The sequence below is a fragment of the Chenopodium quinoa genome, unplaced genomic scaffold (assembly GCF_001683475.1).
Source record: "Chenopodium quinoa cultivar QQ74 unplaced genomic scaffold, ASM168347v1, whole genome shotgun sequence".
Classification (NCBI taxonomy): Eukaryota; Viridiplantae; Streptophyta; class Magnoliopsida; order Caryophyllales; family Amaranthaceae; genus Chenopodium; species Chenopodium quinoa.
Genome location: NW_018742798.1, coordinates 1,962,221 through 1,984,262, shown reverse-complemented (window position 1 = coordinate 1,984,262; position 22,042 = coordinate 1,962,221). Strand labels below are relative to the sequence as shown.

The 22,042-nt window shown below is 36.1% G+C and overlaps 2 protein-coding genes across 2 annotated transcripts; one reads left to right on the top strand and one right to left on the bottom strand.

The window, feature by feature from the left end:
- The first annotated feature begins 1,525 nt into the window (after positions 1-1,525).
- On the top strand, positions 1,526-2,128 carry LOC110725000 (agamous-like MADS-box protein AGL63). The gene has a single exon (XM_021904480.1). The coding sequence runs from the start codon at positions 1,526-1,528 to the stop codon at positions 2,126-2,128; it is 603 nt and encodes a 200-aa protein (XP_021760172.1).
- A 15,087-nt stretch (positions 2,129-17,215) lies between these two features.
- Positions 17,216-19,474, bottom strand: LOC110724962. The gene has a single exon (XM_021904445.1). It carries the CDS (start codon positions 19,046-19,048, stop codon positions 17,684-17,686), a length of 1,365 nt encoding a protein of 454 aa, XP_021760137.1. The 5' UTR covers positions 19,049-19,474; the 3' UTR covers positions 17,216-17,683.
- Between the last annotated feature and the right edge of the window lie 2,568 nt (positions 19,475-22,042).

Below are 22,042 nucleotides of genomic sequence, written 5' to 3'. Positions count from 1 at the left end.
CTGGTCAGGGTGGTGGTGGTCATCGCTAATCGGGGGTTGGGGGTCGCCGGGAGGATAAAGGGGTGGTGAAGTGGTAAGGGTACGATTGTCCATTCACACCAATGTTGGCGGTGGTATTCATTTTTGTCGACGGTGTTTAGCAGCAATCCAGAACATTTTTAGCTTAGTCATCAATATGTGTAGTGTAATTATATTGATTGATGTAATTATTTCTTATAATGTCAGGAAAAAAAAAAAAAAAAAAAAAAAACTCATATGCACTCCCCCTTTCCTCACGTATCTTTAAAAGATCTTACAAGTATTATATAATTACATCCTACCATTAGCCGTTAGTTGTTACAGTAAAAAAAAAAATAATAAAGGTCACAAACCGTTTTTTTTTTTAATTATTATTTATTTAACCCAATTACATCTTCCACTCCATTATGTTTTTAAAAAAACACACACATTATCAAGAGAATTAATAAAAATGAGAAGAAGAGAAATACAAGTACATCATTTAGGCAACAAAATAACAAAAAAAAAAAAAAAAAAAAAAAAAAAAGACAAGAAAAAATATCACACTTCTCAATTTTAAGGAAATTAATATTCGTATCTTTTAAAGATCTTTCTCCGTATTATTGTTACACCCTACAATATTCACAAACTTTACAAAAAATCTGGTTTACATTATTTATTGAATGGCGGTTGCTGGCAACTTCTTCTCCTTCCTCTTTTAAGGTTCATGGCATCTAAAGGAACTGATACTTGACGATATCAACATCTTTCTCCACTTCAACACTACTTTTGCTCTAAATCTTAAAGATTAATCCAACTCTTAAATTATCTTTTCCTCCAATTTCAATGTGCGATGATATTAAAAACTTCATAATTCCTCCCACTTTCTCTCTCCAATTTCAATGCTGCAGTTGGTAACGGAGAGGGAGAAGGGGGTTGAGGGTTTGATGGAGGAGAGAGAATTTGAAGGTTTGTTAATGGTGGAAATGTTTAGTTTTGAAAAGAGATAAAGATACGGGATGAAAGTAGAGTCATTGAGTTAACTTTTGCATTTTGTGTTTATTTTTTTTATTTTCATACTCTGTTTTTGTGAAAAAAAAGGGTCACTTTTGTGAAAAAAAGGGTCACTTTGGTGAAAAAAAGGGTCACTTTTGTGAAAATATGAGTCTTTTGTAATAAAAAGGGTCACTTTTGTAATAAAAAGGGTCACTTTTGTAAAGAAAAAAGGTCACTTTTATAAAAAAAAAAAAGGGTCACTTTTCGCAAAAATGTTCGATGTAGAATAAAATTATTGTAAACCGGGGGCATGCAAAAGGAATTGTACAATATTACCGTTAGGTATCAGTTGTCAAAAATTAAAAAAATAAAATAAATATCTTATTAACCTTGGAAATCAAGGTTATAAACGAGTTTTTTTTATATTCCTATTATAAATATATCTCATGTTTCGGACAGTAGTACATCTTCTTCAATACTTTCACACTTCATTTATATTTTTCCTCTAAAACTTCATTAGTTGCAATTAAATATGGGAAGGGCGAAATTAGCTAGAGTATTCATTGAAAATCAGAAGAAGAGAAATACATCCTTTAGGCTGAAGAAAGGAACCTTGATTAAAAAAGCGCTCGAGTTTTCAATTCTATGTGATGTACCCGTTTGTGTTATCGTCTTTCCTTTTGATGAAGGTAACAAGAAAATCGTGCAACCCGAAATTTATTCGTACAAGGGAGAACAAGAAAATCTCAACTCGGCTGAGTCAACAACAAATAACCCGGAGTTGGGTCGTGAGATAATCAATCGTTACTTAAGTGACGTGTTGAAAGATGTTAATGAGGATAAATCATCAAGAATTGATCAAGATTTGCATAATTATACAAATCTTTCCAAGTTTACTAATGATCAACTTATTGAATTACTTGGTAAATTGGATAATAAGATTGATATTGTGAAGAGTAGAATTGATGTGATTAAGAATGTTAACAATAATGATGGTTTTGATGCGGCACAACAAGAAATTGAAGTCTTGAGTGATGATGATGGCTTTCTGTTGTCTGATTTGGATATTGATCTCGATGTCGATGTGATGTTTGAAGATTTGAAGGTACTGACTGTAGGTCTTAAGGTACTCTAAGCGGAATTTCATAAATCACATTCATACGCACCTAAACAAGATCTCATGCATATACAAATAAAGATCACATAATAGTTTAGAATTAACCTTTGAAGCGTGAATCCTCTTAGCAATCTTCTTCTCTACCGGAGATAAAGAGCCTCAATTGTAACTCCTCTATTCGGTCCACCAGATTGAATCAACACTCCACCAATGCTAGTTGGACGGGAAAAACCTTTCACCTTTCTTGGAGTTGAGAACCAATTTTAGAGAGAAAATATTGAGAGAAAATTTACGTTGTTTTTCAGAAAACTCAATACTGTGTATTTTAATTATCCCTAACTAATTAATATATAATCATATTATTATTAATTAGGTTAGGATTTTCTCTCCCCTTTCCCTATTTGTCCGGTCACCCTAAGGCCCACTCTGGGCTTCGGGTTTCTTTATTGATCCAATCCTAATGTGTGACTTTGTAGGATCCGTTTAGGCAGGTTTCGGGTTTGTTACTTACTAACCCAAAGTTCTATAGCATTCTCTAGCAAGACGTATAGACGACCCAAATAAACGAATTACTATCTCCATAATACGATCCATGATTATATTAAGTAATTGCACTAAAGTCGAGGACACATTTCCTTCAATCTCCCACTTGTCCGAGACAAGTATGCAATATTCAAATTCCTTAAGTCTCTTAGTGTCTAATTTGATAGTATGATCACATCTCTATGTTATCCATATCGGCGTTCAAATTATTTCTTGAAATCCGAGTTTGAATTGCTAAACAAATGATCATCTTATGATCCATTTGAGCACGGCCATGCATTTTCAATTCTTACTCTTCAAGAGGCCAAGACACCCATCCTATCTAACATAGGAGGACCTATTCAATCTTGTGGCAACCAAAACTCCCACTCAACTTTTAGCACAACCCGATTGTCGCCTTTATAGTCCCCTTTTACGGCATAACGTTTGACAACATCAATGTTACACTAATCATTGAATTGAGTAGTGTTCCACTCATGTCTAAGGAATCCGCTAATATAATTCGCGAAGTTTTAAAACTTCTAAGTAGGTCTGTTCGATCATGTATCAACTATACATATCCATATGATTGACTAAACATCTCCATGTTTCCATAGCGCATGAAACGGCACCATCAATCAATCTTATATGCTAATCCTTTTATTGAGTCATTTATGTCCAAATTAACAACTCATATTAGGAACTTAAATATTTTATGAATCCAGTTCACTTATGGGGTTTCATTCATCAAATCACGTATTTGACAAGCCCATTAAATTCAATAAATATGTTGGACATTTTATTTAATACTTAACCAAAATTAAATAAGATGAAAAATTCATACTATATAAACATAAAACATGAAATCATGTCTTTAACTTGTAACAAGTTTCTCTAAACAAAAATAATTTAAAGCCATTCTAACACTTGCTTCAACCCTACAGCCCTAGCATGATGTTCATGCTTGGGTTGAGGGAGAGGTTTAGTGAGTGGATCAGCAACATTCTCATCCATGTGAACTTTGCAGATCTTGACATCATTCCTATCTACAATCTCGCGACTGAGGTAATACTTCCTCATTACATGCTTGGATTTGTCGTTTGATCTTGGTTCTTTTGCTTGCGCAATAGCTCCATTATTATCACAAAACAACTCAATTCCTTCTAGAACACTAGGTACAATCCCTAGTTCTGTTAGGAACTTCTTTATCCAAACAGCTTCCTTAGCTGCTTCTACCGCCGCTAAATATTCTGATTCTGTCGTAGAGTCTGCTATAGTGCCTTGCTTTGAACTCTTCCAGCTCACTGCTCCTCCATTAAGACAAAAGATGTACCCTGATTGCGAGCGGTAATCATCTCTGTCGGTTTGGAAACTTGCATCATTATAACCTTTAACAACCAACTCATCTACTCCTCCATAGACCAAAAACATTCCTTTAGTCCTTCTCAAGTACTTTAGGATGTTCTTAGCCGCAGTCCAGTGTGCTTCACCTGGATTTGCTTGGAATCTGCTGCATAAGCTCAGAGCAAATGCAACATCCGGTCGAGTGCATATCATGGCATACATGATAGAACCGATAGCCGAGGCGTAAGGTATGCTACTCATTCGCTTTAACTCATCAGGCTCCGATAGGCACTGACTCTTGCTAAGCGAAATGCCATGAGACATGGGAATGAATCCTCTCTTAGAGTTTTCCATATTGAACCTTGCAAGAACCTTATCAATATAAGTCTCTTGGCTCAGTCCAAGCATCCTTTGAGACCTATCTCTATGGATTTTGATTCCCAAAATGTACTCAGCTTCTCCAAGGTCTTTCATAGAAAAACAACTTCTCAACCATTCCTTGACTGACTCAAGCATTGGTATGTCATTTCCTATGAGTAGTATGTCATCTACATACAAAACCAAGAAGACTAAGCTACTCCCACTAAATTTCTTGTAGACACAAGATTCTTCTTCACTCTTGAGAAAACCAAACTGTTTGATTGCCTCATCAAATCGAAGATTCCAGCTCCGAGACGCCTGCTTCAATCCATAAATGGATCTCTGAAGCTTGCAAACTCTTTTGGGATTTTCTGGATCCTCAAAACCCTCAGGTTGTGTCATGTACACATCCTCCATCAAGAACCCATTCAAGAAGGCGGTTTTGACATCCATCTGTCAAATTTCATAATTGTAATGTGCAGCAATCGCCAAAAGTATCTGAATTGACTTAATCTTTGCCACTGGAGAAAAGGTTTCATCATAATCTATACCATGTATTTGTTTGAATCCTTTTGCAACCAGTCTTGCTTTATAGATATAGACATTTCCATTCTTGTCTGTTTTTATTTTGAACACCCACTTGCATCCAATAGGTTTAACCCCATCAGGCAAGTCGACTAGGGTCCAAACTTTGTTCTCAGACATGGAGTCCATTTCAGATTTCATGGCCTCAAGCCATTTCTCAGAGTCTGGGCTCGTCAAAGCTTGTTTGTAGGTAGTAGGCTTTCCAAAATCAATATTTCAGAGTCTTCTGTTAACAGGAAATCAACCAACTGCTTGTTTGGGATCCTTGTTCTACTCGACCAATGTGGGGCTTGAGCATCAATAGAAATATTCTCTTCAATATCTTGAAGATTTTCTCATGAATTAGATTCAAGTGGGATGACAGGAGTTTCGCTTAATGAATTAGCTTTCTCTGACACCTGACCTGTCATAGCAGAGTCATGCGCCCTCGCCTCTGACGTGGTTGGATCCACATCCATTTGTTGCTCATCTCGAATTTCTTCGAGAACTATTTTACTCCCACTTGTCTTTCTGGAAATAAATTCCTTTTCAAGAAAGACACCATCACGAGCAACAAACACTTTGTTCTGTTGACGGTTATAGAAGTAGTAACCCCTTGTCTCTTTTGGGTATCCCACAAAGAGACATTTATCTGATTTGGGTGCAAGTTTGTCTGACAGTAAACGTTTTACAAAGACCTCACAACCCCAGATTTTAAGAAAGGATAAGTTCGGAACTTTTCCATTCCACATCTCATATGGAGTCTTTTCTACAGCCTTTGACGGGTTCCTATTTAGTGTGTGTGCAGCTGTTTCTAGAGCATATCCCCAAAAAGAAATTGGAAGATCAGCAAGACTCATCATTGATCGAACCATATCCAGTAAAGTTCGATTCCTCCTTTCAGACACACCATTTAACTGTGGCGTCCCTGGTGGAGTTAGCTGTGAAACTATTCCACAATCCTTTAGATGATCATCGAATTCTTGGGTCAAATATTCGCCACCACGATCAGAACGTAATGCTTTTATTGTTTTACCAAGTTGATTCTGTACTTCATTTTGGAATTCTTTGAACTTTTCAAATGATTCCGACTTATGCTTCATTAAGTAGATATACCCATATCGACTTAAATCATCAGTAAAGGTGATGAAGTAACTAAACCCACCTCTTGCCTTTGAACTCATAGGACCACAAACATCTGTATGTATAAGTGCCAAGAGATCATTGGCTCTTTCACCCTTTCCAGTAAAAGGTGACTTTGTCATTTTCCCCAACAAGCATGATTCACATACATCAAATGATTCATAATCGAATGATGTAAGGATTCCATCCTTTTGTAACTTTTGGATGCGCTTTTGGTTTATATGACCCATCCGGCAATGCCATAGATATGTTGGGTTTAAATCATTCGACTTTTGTTTCTTGCTATTTATGTTATAGACTTGTACTGTCCTATCAAGTACATATAAGCCATTAATCAATTTTGCACTAGCATAGAACATGTTATTGTAAGAAATGGAACAACATTTGTTCTTAATCTCAAAACAAAAACCTTCATTACCAAAAACAGAAACAGAAATAATGTTCTTAGTAATTGACGGAACGAAATAACAATTATTAAGTTCTAAAATTAATCCAGACGGTAAATGCAGACTATAACTTCCGACGGCAAGTGCAGCAACTCTTGCTCCATTTCCGACGCCAAGCTCCACCTCGCCTTTTGCTAGTTTTCTACTTCTTTTTAGTCCCTGCACATCATTAACTATGTGAGAACCACAGCCGGTATCAAATACCCATAAAGAAGTAGAAGTCAAATTAACTTCTATAACATAAATACCTGAAGTAGAAGCACTTGACTTCTTATCCTCCAAGTACTTGGGGCAGTTTCTCTTCCAGTGACCTATCTTCTCACAGTGGAAACATTTGCTTTCCGCAGCAACTTTTGGTTTAGCGGTCTGCTTAGGCTTTTTAGAACTTTTGACAACTTGCTTGCCTTTGTTTTTCTTGCCTGCCCCCTTCTTTTTGAAACCCTTTCCCTTTTGAACCATCAAAACCTCTTTCTTTGGTTCTTTGGGAATGTTCCTTTCAGCATTGACAAGCATCCCATGCAATTGAGTCAAAGTCTTTTCAGACTCATTCATGTTGAAAGTCATCCTGAACTGATTAAAGCTGTCAGGCAATGAATGGAGAATGATATAAGTAGCCAACTGTTGGCTATAAGGGAATCCAAGACGTTCCATGCTTTCAAAAAGACCCATCATTTTGAAAGCACGTTGGCGAACAGATTCACCATTTTCAATCTTGCACTCCAAAATCTCCTTATTGATCTCATATTTCTCAATCCTGGCCTGTTTCTGAAACATTGCCTTAAGCTCTTGCATAATGGTGTAAGCATCTTTGGTCTCAAACCTTCTTTGGAGGTCCGGTTCCATAGCCTCCACCATGAAGCAAGTGATTGGAGTAGACCTATCATTAGCCTGCTTAGCAGGACGTTTATCAGCATCAGATGATTCATTAGTCACTACTGGAAGTGGGTTTTCTAAGACATCCTCTTTACCCTCCGACTTTAAAAGAAGTCTTAGGGTCCTTTCCCAAGTGATGAAGTTTTCTCCGTTCAGCCTATCCTTCTCAAGGAAGGGACAGACGCTAAAAATCGAGTTGTTGATGTTATAAGTCATGATATCTACAGACAGAAAAAGGCAAAGATCAATTTTATGTTTATAAAAGCACCTAAAACATGCAATAGTTTCTAGGTTACTTAGCACTCTATTCAATTTTAATGTCCCTATTTGAGTAAGTGATTCCAAGATCCTATCAACATGCAACGTTAAGCAGACGGAGGCCTTTTTGTTAAAATTATATTTTCAAGGTAAGTAAACTCTTTACTAATTACAACATTTGTAATTCTTGGTTAGACAAAAACATCTCATGCTTAACTGTCCCTTTGCTTCAAAACCCAAAATGCTTTTGATGATTTTGTTGAGGTTAACCAAATTAAGTGTGCAAAATTCGCAATTTTACCTCACCTCCCAAAATTAATAACAATACCCTGCGGAGGCATGACCTATTACTATTAATTAAGGGTTAATAAGTACTTTATATTTGGAAAAGCAAACCTCAATATTTGCGGGACCTAAGTTTATTATGTCGTTATTAATTAGTGAACTCTAGCGCATTGATAACATACATACAATAAACTTATAAGCATTTTAAGAATAATAATAAAATGCAAAATTAAATATGAGCTAGTATGGCCCCTAATCCTAAGAACTAAGCCTGAATGGGCACCTCCTTGGACTCTTCATGGATCTCCATCCACCTTCATCATGGGCCTTCTCATCTGGGCTCTTCTTTGGATTAATAAAGAATTTAAATAATTAAACTAATTTCTAATTAAATAAAATTACAAAAATACTTAACGATACGCAGATCGTATTTAAATTACAAAAATACATAACGATACGCAGATCGTATTTAATTATAATTTAAATCTAGGGCCATACTAGTCATTTATAGCAATAATATATCATATATATATAAATGCCACATAATAATATCACATATTATACTTGCCAACAATTAAAATATCAGATATTCTTAATTATGTCAAGTGGATAAATCAATTAATTAGGAAATCCTAGAATATAAATCATATTTGATAAACTGAAATCCTAACCACCTAATAGATTTTATCCTAAAATTAAGCTAACCAACTAATTTTAATTAGATTAAAAAATCAAATTATGTAATTATCTTATAATCAATTCAAAACAACCTTAATTGGAATTGCTCAATATCCCCTTAAATCAGTTTTTCAATATTATCCAAAAAATAAAATCAGAATTTTTTTTTATTTTTATCAAATTTTTTTTTTTTTTTAAAAATGAAAAACAGAGCTGCGTGACTGAGCTGCTGCCCAGCCACGTCACAGCCACTGCAGCAGCCAGGCCGAAGCCCAGCCACCGTAGCAGCTGCCCGCCGCAGGCAGGCAATCGCCCAGCCACAGCGGCGCACCAGGCTGCTGCCCAGCTCCCCTATCAGCTCGAGCAGAGCTGAAACTGTGCAACAGTTGCAGGTTCAGCTCTGCTCCTGCCCTCACCGACCACCTGCCGCTGCCCCTGCGCCCTTTCCGACCACCAGAGCAGCCACCGTGGCTGTTCTTCCACCCAGCCGTGGCTGCTCCTTCAAGCTTTAATTTAATTCCTTTTTTTTTTTTTTGTTTTCTTTGAGTTAAATTAATTTCACAATTTTTGCAAAATTAATTTTGGTAATCTAATTATAATTAAACACAAACTCATAATTTCAGAAAAAATTAATCAAAATCTCCATTTTAATTAATTTAGGGCTTTTCATATAAAATAATCCCCAATTCATATAAAACCAATTTTTCATGAATTAATTAAACATATCAAAACAATTTTCAATATGAAAAATAGATTATATTATATAAACTTAACAATTAAAATCGAAAATTAGGGTTCATAACCATTAAATTCGAAATTTTTGGGGCTTTAGGGTTCTTAAAAAAAATATGGTTAGAGGCAATTGAGCAATTAAATTCACAATTTAATCCATTCCAATCAATTAAAATCATATTCTAATAAGGTTATTTTAATCCATAATTCAATTCCTCCACTTAATCAAATTAAAATTAGCTTAATTCACACATCAAAATAATCATATTATTGTGATCAATAAATTATATGCAAGGGGCTAACTGATACCACTGTAGGGTTTTAGGTACTCTAAGCGGAATTTCATGAATCACATTCATACGCACCTAAACAGGATCTCATGCATATACAAATAAAGATCACATAACAGTTTAGAATTAACCTTTGAAGCGTGAATCCTCTTAGCAATCTTCTTCTCTACCGGAGATAAAGAGCCTCAATTGTAACTCCTCTATTCGGTCCACCAGATTGAATCAACACTCCACCAATGCTAGTTGGACGGGAAAAACCTTTCACCTTTCTTGGAGTTGAGAACCAATTTTAGAGAGAAAATATTGAGAGAAAACTTACGTTGTTTTTCAGAAAACTGAATACAGTGTATTTTAATTATCCCTAACTAATTAATATATAATCATATTATTATTAATTAGGTTAGGATTTCTCTCCCCTTTCCCTATTTGTCCGGTCACCCTAAGGCCCACTCTGGGCTTCGGGTTTCTTTATTGATCCAATCCTAATGTGTGACCTTGTAGGATCCGTTTAGGCGGGCTTTGGGTTTGTTACTTACTAACCCAAAGTTCTATAGCATTCTCTAGCAAGACGTATAGACGACCCAAATAAACGAATTACTATCTCCATAATACGGTCCATGATTATATTAAGTAATTGCACTAAAGTCGAGGACACATTTCCTTCACTGACCACACCTAATAATAAAGATATCTGTAACATGGATATGATCGGTAATACTCCTAATTTCGGCGAAATCGATCAAGGTTCAAGATTTGTTGATAATGTTAGTTTAGATGAACTACTACGAGAGGGGGGTGAATAGTAGTAGGTTCCAATCGCGGAACTTAAGCGGAAATAAACAATAAAAACATAAAGAAACTTAAAGCACACAACAAGTTTTACGAGGAAACCATCCAGTGCCTAACTGGAAGTAAAACCTCGGCCCTATCGGGACTTATAAACAAATTCCACTATAATAGGCAACTCTCCTAGTACAACCTATTACACAGACCTTTGCTTCGCAAGTTCTTCCTAAGACACTTGCTGATTGATAAGAACCTATCCTATCAGACCTAAGACAAACTCAGGAACCTTTTTCGACCCAAGACACACTCAGGTTCCTTTCTCGACCTAAGACACACTCAGGTTCCTTTTTCCCACTGTGCAACCCAAGACACACTCGGAGTGACTGACTACCACTCGAATTTTAGAGAATTCAAACTCATACACTCAAACGTGAATTTAAGAGAATTCACAATCTCACCCCAAAACCAATTACAACGCAAAGACACACTCTAACACATAAATGGAAAGCTACACATGAAACCCGAAATCAAAATGATAAAGTTTAAACTTTGGCAAAGTTACTCTTAAGCACTAAGTGGTTTTCACGCTTAAAACTCTCACTTTGCTTCACTGAATTTCTCCTATATTTATAGAGGTCTTCCAGCTCACAAAGCAAGGTTTTCGTAAACACGATAAGTTAAACTAAAATCTAATCTTATCTCTTTAAAAACCGAAACCAAACAGATTTAATTCCGTTTTATTTAAAAACCAAATCTTATCAAATTCGTTTTAATTAAAAGATAAGTTTTTATGAAAAAGATAAAACCAAGTTAAATCAGATTTTATAAGATAAAATCAATTAAGTACTTTTTCATAAAACTAAAATTATCTTTTACGAATTAATTAGTTTACCAAGATTTATCTGATTTCTAATAAGTTCCATGCATATCTATCATTTATATGTTTACATCATCCTACGAAAACAAACTTATCTTTTACACAACTATAAGTTATGAAGTCCATCTTCTTCAGTTGATATCTTGATCTTTGCATTGATCCTTGGTTATTGAAGCTTGCCCCAACATTACACCGGAACCAGGTCGTTACAACCCGTTTTGAAGTTCCTGTTGAGAAACTTCGGGAAGTTCCATTGCTGGAACTCTTCTTCTGTCTTTTACTTGTCCTCATGGATCTTCTAAAGTTCCTTTGTCCCACTTCCTACTTCAGCCCTCTATGCTTACTGAACCTGCCAACATCACAACACTAGAAAATCCTTATTAGAAGGAAGTTTGCTCAATTCTTAACATCATCATCAAAACCTCATAAGGGTCAACAAATAATTATCCTCTGCAATGTGGTCCGGTGATGGGTAGTGCTACGAGTAAAAATCATGCGTCGAGATTTGTTGATAGATATCTTCTCGAATGCATTCCAATGATGAGTACTACCACTAGTAGCAACACTGATAAAACTCAAGGGTCGACATATACTGATATTTATCCTCTGCAAGGCGTTCCAATGATGAGTACTACTTCGACCAGCTACCATGATAACAGTCAAGGGTCGAGATATGCTGATAATTACCCTCTCCTTGGTGTTCCTATGATGGGTACTACTTCGACTAGCTTCACTGATTACAATCAAGGATCGAGTTATGCTGATAATTACCCTCTGCAATGCGCTCCAATGCAGGGTACTGCTTCAACTGATAACAATCAATGGTCTGTTAATTATCCTCTGCAACAAAATTTGACGATGGTTCATTCTATCTACAATGGTGATTTAGGGCAACAATTTGCTGATAATTTTCCTCTGCAATGCAATCTGATGATGAATCGTTCAATCTACAACGCTGACTTAGGGCAACGATTTGCTGATAATTATCCTCTGCAATACGGCTATCCTATGATCGGCCATGCTGTCTGATGTATCCTGCTATACTGTGTGATTTTTTCCTTCTGAGGTTCTACTACCAGAAGTGTTACTATTTTTTGTAAATGTTTGAAATTGTTTCAGACATTCAGTATTATTCTTAAGTCGCTTTATAAAATTTCTTAGACAAGATTTCAGCTTCGAATCTTCATATACTGATATTTGCTGCAATATGTATCCCTTCAGTTGACAAGTTTGTCAATTCTCTGTTGCAGTTATCTGATAAATTGTGAAGTATGAAAATGTAACACGATCCTAAAATTTGTTTTTCGGAATATGAATTTGACGGATTTGATCATGGAAAATTATAGAACTTTGTTACAATTAAATTTTAATCTACGGTATTTCTTACAAGTATTTACCGAGCAGTCTTTGGTAATGCAATTTGGCAACTTTAGCATATAATATATACGAATTATATAAATATGATTTTCAAATATATTTATCACCCTTCAACTTCTTTTCATCGCTAAACATCAGTTTTATAGACAAATCTAAAAGCTTAACAGCATAAGTAAAAAGTAGAATATCGATCCAATCATCGTACGTATTGAAATCAAAGTCTACATGTCGTCGGTGTTGTTGAACTCATGGCAAGTTCCTACTGAAGTACTGATATGTGTACTGAATTGACTGAAACAGAATGCAGAAATATAGAAAAGGGTAGACAAAGAGAGAGAGATAAGAAGAGAGATTATATTAGTTTCATAAGCTGATACGGAATGAGTTATTTAGAGTCGAGCTAACTCGATGAAACTTTCTTACAACAAATTAACATAACTACCTAGAAAACTGAAAAACAGTTGCAACTAAATACTAGCCAAAAGTGCTTTCAAAAAAAAAAAAAAAAAAAAAAAAAAAAGTTAGCAAGTTTAGCTTAATGTAGTTTTGTCAAACAATTTTAGCTTGTAACATTGTTGGTCAAGCATATACGTAGTATACACTTTTCCTTCAAGTTTTTGTAATGAAGCCGAGCTAACGGTTACAGGCACCTAGACTCATCCACACATAATTATTGCCTGCCAATTAACCAGCCGTAGTACAGAAACACAAGTACGAGTACAAAATTCAGACTCCGGATTATACTTCAACTGTAACTACAGTTAACAACTGTCAGCTATACTCAATCAAGACGATAAGCCACACACTATAAATTACTGGATGGTTACCAAAATTTTACATTGAAAGCAAGTGTAAATGCCACTAAAATCTAAAGAAGCAAAGCACTTAAATCATCCCCCTCTCATTGAGTATACAAATACATCAAATAACATTCATCATCTAGAAAGTATTTCCATCAGGCAAGTATCTACTTCTCTGCAAAAATTGATCTGCCAGTCATCAAAAAGGAAAAAGAAAAAATTGAAAAGAAAAAAGGACAGTGTTTAAATGAATTGAAGAACAAGGAAGAGAGAGAGAAGAAAGGAAACAATAAAGCAGTCGATCAACTCCATGGACAACAACACAGCTGCATATTTAGGCAGCATTATGACAGTATGAGATTTGTTTTTTTTGGTCTCATAAGAGTGTTGTCTTTCTCCACCATTCATCAGACATCAGCAACCAAAAACCAAGATGATGCACAAAGTGTACTTACTTAAAGCTCACTCAAATCTGCAGTAATTTCCGGACAAAATATCTTTTATCAAAAGAGCAGTAGACCAAACCTAGAGACTGAAGAGAATACTCATGACAAAATATGGATGTGATGAGCAAACTGAACTGCTTTGCGACCCTCTTGGCACAGAATGTGCAAAAGTTGGTGTCTTCAAAGATCTTTACGTAGTTTGCCACTTTGCCCATCCATAATTTGACACTTAAATACTCTCTTACTACAATTGGCAAACATAAGTAACAAGGATTAACAATTTAATAGATACTTATGTAGCAGAAGTACTAAACAAGAAAAAAACAGTAATTAATAATTTGATACAAAGACAATAGAGGTGAGATATCATGAAATAATACGCAAGCAATAGATTCATTACTGAAGGAGCACAATGACAGATGACAGAATGCAGCTGGCTACATAAGGATGGCAAGTTCATCAGTCAGGTAGCAAAACAGACAAAATGTTAATGCTAGTATGTAACTGCAAGGTGTGTAACAAACCACTCAGAACAAATGGCGTTTGAAAGCATGTAAAGTTAACCCTCATATACTGGATGGTATTATACTAAAAATCAAGCAAGACAAATAAATCATTGAGTTGCAACTCCAGCCAGATGATGCACCCAGTAGGTGAATCTCAAGAAGCTACATAGTGGTATCTCTGAGCTATTCTGTGGAACAAATGTAACAATTAATACCCTTCCCCCCCCCCCCCCCCCAAAAAAAAAAAAAAAAAAAAAAAACAAATAAAAAAGAGAGAGAGAGAGAGAAAGAAATTAAATACCCTAAGCCAAATGCTTGGGAGAGTATCCATCTTTAAAATTTCCATTTTTTAGCTTCCAAAAAAAATTTCCATTATTTAGCTCATAGACAAATGTATTACATATGATAGCAAAGACTGCAATTTTCAACAGAATAAGCTTATCTCCTTCCTTCCCAAAACTTCCTCACTTAAACAAGATAAAAGAACCCAAAACTAACCCTATCTTATCTTCTGACACCAATTCAAGAGCATTCCCCAAATCACTCTAACACCTTAGGGTGGATGTACACAAGAACATTGCCATACTTCTGTTTCCAAATATATTGAGCTAGCAGGGAAACACAGCAAACATTCCCTTATTGAGATAAATTATCTCCAATCACACTTAACACCTAACAGAGACTTGTGTAGATAGCCCATGATCATGAACCAAAGCAAAGCTAAAGCATTGTCATTTGCCATAAATTTTCTTGACTAGAAACCTAATCTGGGGATCCTCTTTCTTTTAGCAGCCAATGAACCTGTAAGATTATGTCAGTGAAAGCCCGCATAAAAGACCCACGAGTGCTACAACTACAACACAGTAGGCGCGCACACAACTGTTCATATAAATAAACTTATTTTTTTTACTAAACCACCTTTTAAGTACCTAAGTTTTTTTATTGCACCACCCCTATTTCAAATCTAACAAATTGTATCTCAACCATCCACTTCCAAATCATCAACCACATCAAAACCTTCCCTTCCATCTCAACCATCCACTTCAATTACCTCAATTTAGGGTTTGAGAATGAACAAAGACTACAATTTAATTTTTGCAGCAAAATTAGGTTTGTTTTTTTTTAGAGCTTTACTCAATTTAGTCATGCATTTATATAGAGGGAAGGATCGAATGTTTTTGAGAGAAAAACAAATGATTTAGGAGGGAAAAGCACAAGTTGTAGGCCCCTTTGACGTCTCGGTTAAATTTTTCGTCAAAATTTGAAATAGGAGTGGTGCAATAAAAAACTTAGGTACTTAAAAGGTGGTTTAGTAAAAAAAAAAAAAAGGTGGTTTTTTCAAAACAGTTGGTCAAAAAAGGTGGTTTATACCAATTTTGCCTTAATTAGTGGTGAATTATTTTCATATAAACAGCCTACAATACAACAGACAGGTACTCATCTCCCCCTAGCAAGACACATGATACGCATAACAATACACAGCTCCTTTTACTACCTATCAACCAAGAAAAAGTTTCAACTTAAGTAGAATTGGGGCAACACGCCAACACCTTAGAACAGTTGTTTTCAGTCAATCAACCAAATATTAATCTGGAGAATCATAATAAAGGCACAAATCAAGAAAAAGTAGAAAAATTGCTAAACCATCTCACTTCCTAGTCCCAACCATTCTACCATGAGAAGCCCTTCTAATATAGAACATCCAAAGATACTCATTTCTGCAACCCCAAAATGTAAAAATAAGAAATGATGTATTAAAAATCACAGAGCAGCAGAAAAGATGATGGAAAAACAATTGAACAATTGTTCCCACACAACTTTTCTCCAAGATAATTACAAACAATTCTTAACTACCCTATACCTGAGTGAGGGGAGAAAACAACACCACTTTTGATTGAATTTCCTTAGGCTTTGGGTAGGAAGCTTGACAACCCTGCTAGTGTGTTCCTACAATCCCACCCATTTCTCTACTCCAGATCAATCCACGCCAAATAAAGCTCCCTCCCAAACCAGTTTAAGGTTCTACTTTGCCAAAAAATGACCCCAAGGGAATGAAGGGTATTGAGATGACATCTTAGTACATGTAAATGTTAATTTTTATGAGATTAGGGCTTAAAATATGTTGTTGTATATGATGAGACCTCTCTTATGATAAAAATGAAGTCCTGCCTAATTAAATGATCCTTCCTCTACTCAGCACCTTCACAAGGCCAGGACATACCCAATCAAACTCAACCTTCTTAACCACACACACGAGATACTAAAAATAAAACACACACACACACACACACACATACACATCTAAATCAAAGCATAAAATCCTGCACAAGATAAAATAATAATTTACCACAATACCAGCCAAGTGCCAATCACATTGCTTCATCAAAAAGCTAAATAAACTCATGTAAAAGTGCTTTCCTGCTGAAATTGACATAAATCATACACCAATAAGAACTTCCAAAATCATAGCTGATTTAGTTTAGCCCATACACCAGCAGTGACAATTATAAAATCGCAGAAGTAAGCTCAACTCATTCAGGAACATACAAGAATGTCTTGGATGTTCAACAACATGAATCATAATCACCTATCACCGGGTAAAAAACTAAATAATGCCCATTCAATTTTTTCAAGCATATTCTAGCAAGTACAAAGTAAACAGAAAAATGTCAATGCTGCAATGCATCACAAATGTTCATGAACAATAGATAGACACAGTATGAAAACCAGCATATGAACTCAAAAGTCAAAACTATCTCGGTAGCTTGTAAATTAGAACACCGTGGATGACAACTGAAAATAACAGAGTAAGACCATATTGTCAAGCAAGCAAGCAAGTTTGATTCATGTCTGAATATATTCAAGGTTTATACACACTCCCTCTCATATTGAGGAGCTGCAAAGACTAATCTAATTTGTTCGCCAAACTTTCACTATGAACGAATACAATGGGAATTGGAAAACAAGTTGCTAACATAAAGGAGAGGGTTAGGACCCTGCTATATATGGCATCACAGCTATATAAATTCAAAAATAGGGCTAAAAATTTAAGGCAAGAAATATATACATGGATCATGTCTCTCAAATGTACACAAGCAGTATTCTTGCCTCGTGGTATTGCAGTACATACAACACATTTAAGGGCGCCGAATTTACCAATGATGCTATTCGTACCACATCTGCACAACAGGATCACACTTGACAAATGAGCCTGAACATCAGCACCAAAGACCCTAACAAAGACTGAAGCCAGCAGGTAACTTTAGTCACCTGATCACCACTTCAATCACCTAAGGCCCTGAATCAACCCCTCCAACTCTCTCCTCCCAAACCTTTTCCCACTTAAATGAGCATCTTTCGACCTCGCAGCAAAGTAAAATATCAACCATGCCACCATGAAATAAACCTCAACCAATGCCTGAAAAAGCACAGCAAACGATCTCCCAAACACTCGCGCTAAAACCCACCGCATAAAAGCCCCACACATAATCAACTCCAAGCACTTCAGTTGAATAGACTGATGAATCATTGTTGCAAGCAAATAACACCCTTCTTTCACAATCTCCCGACCACCCCCTCGCCTCGTGTTAGCAATTGTAACCCACGAATCCACAGCAAACACGAACGACACAATCGTGTCCATTAAGAACCAAGCAAACAAAAACCCGGAAATCTCTTCGTTATACCCCGGCACCCAGGGCGAACTAACTGAAAATGGCATCAATTTCAACCTCAAAAACAGCTTAAAAAACGAGTACTGATCATGAATTTCGCCGAAAAACCACAACCCCAGAATCTGTGTCAATGCATCTCTAACTGCCCACCTCATAAGTATAAACCCAGAAAGCTTCTTCACCCCCAAATTCGACCCAGTCCAAACAGTACCAAAAATTGAGGTATACTTTCCCAACAAATCATTCACAACAGAAATAAACACAATCCCTAGAGCCCAAGAATATGTAATCACAAACCCCAGAATTACCCAACCATAAGCAGCAGAAAGTACACTTACAAGAAAGAACAACGCAGCTGCATCACGACGACCCAATTCCAAACCCGCCACAAAAAACCTCAAATCAACCACATTTTCTCTCTCCTCCACATTTTCTTTCTCCAACCCCACAACCCCAACACTCGAATTCCCACCATTCTTGCCCTTAAGCTTGGTTTCATCAAATTCAATCCTGGAAAACCTAAATCTGTGATTGAAATCATTCAGAGTGTAAGAGCTCGAATTAACATTCAAATTCCGGGAATTGAAGAAAAGCGATCGATGATCATGATCATCATCCCCAGAAAAGAAGTCATCATCTAGGGTTCCGACGCGAGTAAGATGGAGAAAAGGGCGGTGACGACGGTGGCGAAGAGGGGAGGAGAGAGAATCGGAAGTGGGGTTGTTGTTGGCGGCGAGGTCGATGCGAGAGAGAAGGGATTTGATTGAAGGGTCACGATCGATGACAGAAGTGACGAAAACGGTACCGTTTTCGAGGAGGATTCGGAAGGAGAAGAGGAGGAGAGAGAGGAACAAGAATGTTGAGAAGAGAGAGAAGAATGTTACGGCGGCGCTTCGGAGGATCCCGGTTGTCGTCCGGTGATGCCACCTCGCCGGGAAATCATCACTGCTGTTGTTGCTGGTGGTGTTGTTGCTCATTTGATTTTGATGTTTTTTTTTGTTTGATGGGATTATTTGTGTTTGGGGTTGAATTGTTTTAGAAGGGGTTGTTTGTTATTGTTAGTCCAGCTAAGAAACGAAATGAAAGAAAGGTGGCCAACACTCCAACAGTACGTCATTAATCAATGTAAATAGAATAGGCAGTATTAAATTATTAATGAAAGAGGATGAGTTAATACCTTTATAGGTAGGGATGTCAGTGGGACGAGATTAGGGATGTCAATGAGGCATGACAGGGCGTGACGGATTTAGGCCTTCCTATCCCTATCCCCACCAAAAATTTTCATCCCCATCCCTTGGCACGTCCAAAATTAATCCCCATTCCCGCCTCGGCGGGTATAATTTCAAAACCATCCCTGCCTCACCCCCCACTTGGATATCGTGGATATTCATCCCCACTTTATCCCCACCTAAGACCCGTCTAATACCCACCTCCCAATACACAATTCAACATAATTAATATAGATTACATGAAAAGAAAAAAAAAATTATTGTTAATATTACCCTCTTTTTTTTCTCTTTTTTTAAGAAGTATTACACTCTTTTAGTTATAATATTATTACAATTATTATATCTAATATTTTAATTTACATATTTTTTTTATAAAATAGTATATATTTGTTTTTAAAAATATATAAATGTGGGTGTGAGGTGGGGGTGAGGCGAGTACAAAGTGGGGCGGGGCGGGTACAATGTAAAATCCACCCCCGCCCATCACCCATAGTGGGTATGATTTTTATCCTCATTTCCGCCCCACCACCCACCAAACCAAGACCCATCCCCACCCAATTGGGGCGGAGATGGGGCGGGTCTCCTACTTGACCTGCCCCACTAACATCCCTAGGCGGGTCAAGGAGGAAACCAGAGTCCCGCCTCGAGATGGGTCTTGGTTTGGCGGGGATGAGGATAAAAATCATACCCGGCATGAGAGATTGGGCGGGGTGGATTTTACATTGTATCCGCCCCCATCAGCCCCATTTCGTACTCGCCTCATCATCACCTCACACCCACATTTATATATTTTTAAAAATAAAATAATATTTTTTTATACTATTTTATAAAAAAAAATATTAGATATAATACTTGTAATATACTAATATTATAACTAAAAGAGTATAATATTAACAATTTTTTTCTTGTAATCTATATTAATTATATTGAATTGTGTATTGGGAGATGGGAATGGATATCCAAGTGGGGGATGGGGTGGGGATGGTTTTTGAATTGTACCCATCGGGACGGGGATGTAGATGAATTTTGGACCCGCCGCGGGGATGGAGATGGGAAGGTCAACATCCGCCTCGCCTCGCGTGCAAGTGCAACTATGCGTATAGTAAGCTAATATCTTGTCATTGAAGATCAAAGTAGCTAAAACTACAATTAGTTGAAAAGTTTATGTGACATGACAAGCCAATTTAATGTGACACTGAAGTTATTTTTAGTCTACTTGTTACTTAATTATTTAGCGTGCAATTATAATAATATGATCTTTGACCTGCCTAAAGAGACTAGATGCTTTGATAGTTTATAGTTCAAAGCATTATTCATTTTAAGAAAATTTGTTTTTAGTGGCAAATGAGGAAACCTCGAACTAGTAACAATAGTTACTAGTTCAAATCAATAAATGATTGAGATTATATTTTTCTATAAATAAAAAAGATTTAAATTCACTTATTAAATGTGTCAAAAGAAAAATCACTTGTTAATCTATATTGAGTTACATTACTATAAATAGAGGTATATCGAGTTGCATCACTTATTGGACATTTTCTAAAATTTTCTATCCCATCTTTTTTATCTTATAGGGTCGTCCTATAAACCTTCTTAAATAAATTGGAAGGATAATTAACATTTATAAATGTATATATATCATAGGTTTTGAATTAGAACTCACGAGATTCAAACTTAAGTTAGCTACATAGAAAGCATCTAATGCCACCACTACTCTTCAACTCTTCTTTTTTAAATTTCGACTACTTTGACTATCGTTTTCGAAACTGAAGTTTCTACAAACTCAGTCATAGTGGGGGCTTCTGTAGACACCTAAAAATGCCTCCCCAAAACCAAACTCGATGATGAACAACTTTTCACCGCCATTATTAGTCGGGTTGAGTATTTAATCTTGGAGTGCTTAAATCCATATTTCCATTTCATAAAACAACCCAACTTCTAGCCCATTTTACCAAAACATAACTTATTTTCCTCTTTTCGTGCCTTTGAACCCAAAATAATTCATTTCGTGTCCTTTAAAATCATTCATTTCGTGTCCTTTTTATAAAAACGTTTAATCCAGTTTATTTTGGTCCATAATCTGGGTCCAATGATTGAATAGCTGGATGGGGATTTAAAAGAGCTTTCCAACGATATATTATTCATCTTATTCCGATTTCTGGATCAAAAGATATGATAAAAACAAAAACCGCAAAAACTGGAGTGTATCGAGTTTTATTCCGATTTAATTCGGATCTTATCTTGTTTTTCGATCCTTCTTTTTTCTCTATAAATAGAGGTCATATCACCCCTTTTCCAATCATCAACAAGCTTGATCACAAAATAATTCTCTTCTCCTTCTTTAGCCTAAACACTAGCCACCCTATTCTCTCAAAATACTTCCCCTAATTAAGCACTCCAAGGAGTTCATACAATACCCAAAGTTCTATACTTAAACCAAGGCGTGAAAGGTATGATTAACTGAGGGTATGGACCAAATCAAATCTATCTTTATTTAATTTAATGTTCAATTTGGTTTATATTTTTTTATTGAAGTTACTAACAGTTTATTCAAGATGTAGCAATTCAAGGAAACGCGAAACGTGAGTAATTAATTCACTTAATTACTCTTATTATTTTATATTGCTAGTATCATGATTAGGGTTATTATTATTATTTGATTTGATAAACTTTATTATGGTTAGATTGCTTCCCATATTAATGTTTATTTTATTATATTTATTGATCACCATATTGCATGTT

What these genes read in the sequence shown, in the direction of transcription:
- LOC110725000 (XM_021904480.1), top strand. Translation starts at nt 1,526, where the DNA reads ATGGGAAGGGCGAAATTAGCTAGAGTATTCATTGAAAATCAGAAGAAG.
- LOC110724962 (XM_021904445.1), bottom strand. Translation starts at nt 19,048, where the DNA reads ATGAGCAACAACACCACCAGCAACAACAGCAGTGATGATTTCCCGGCG.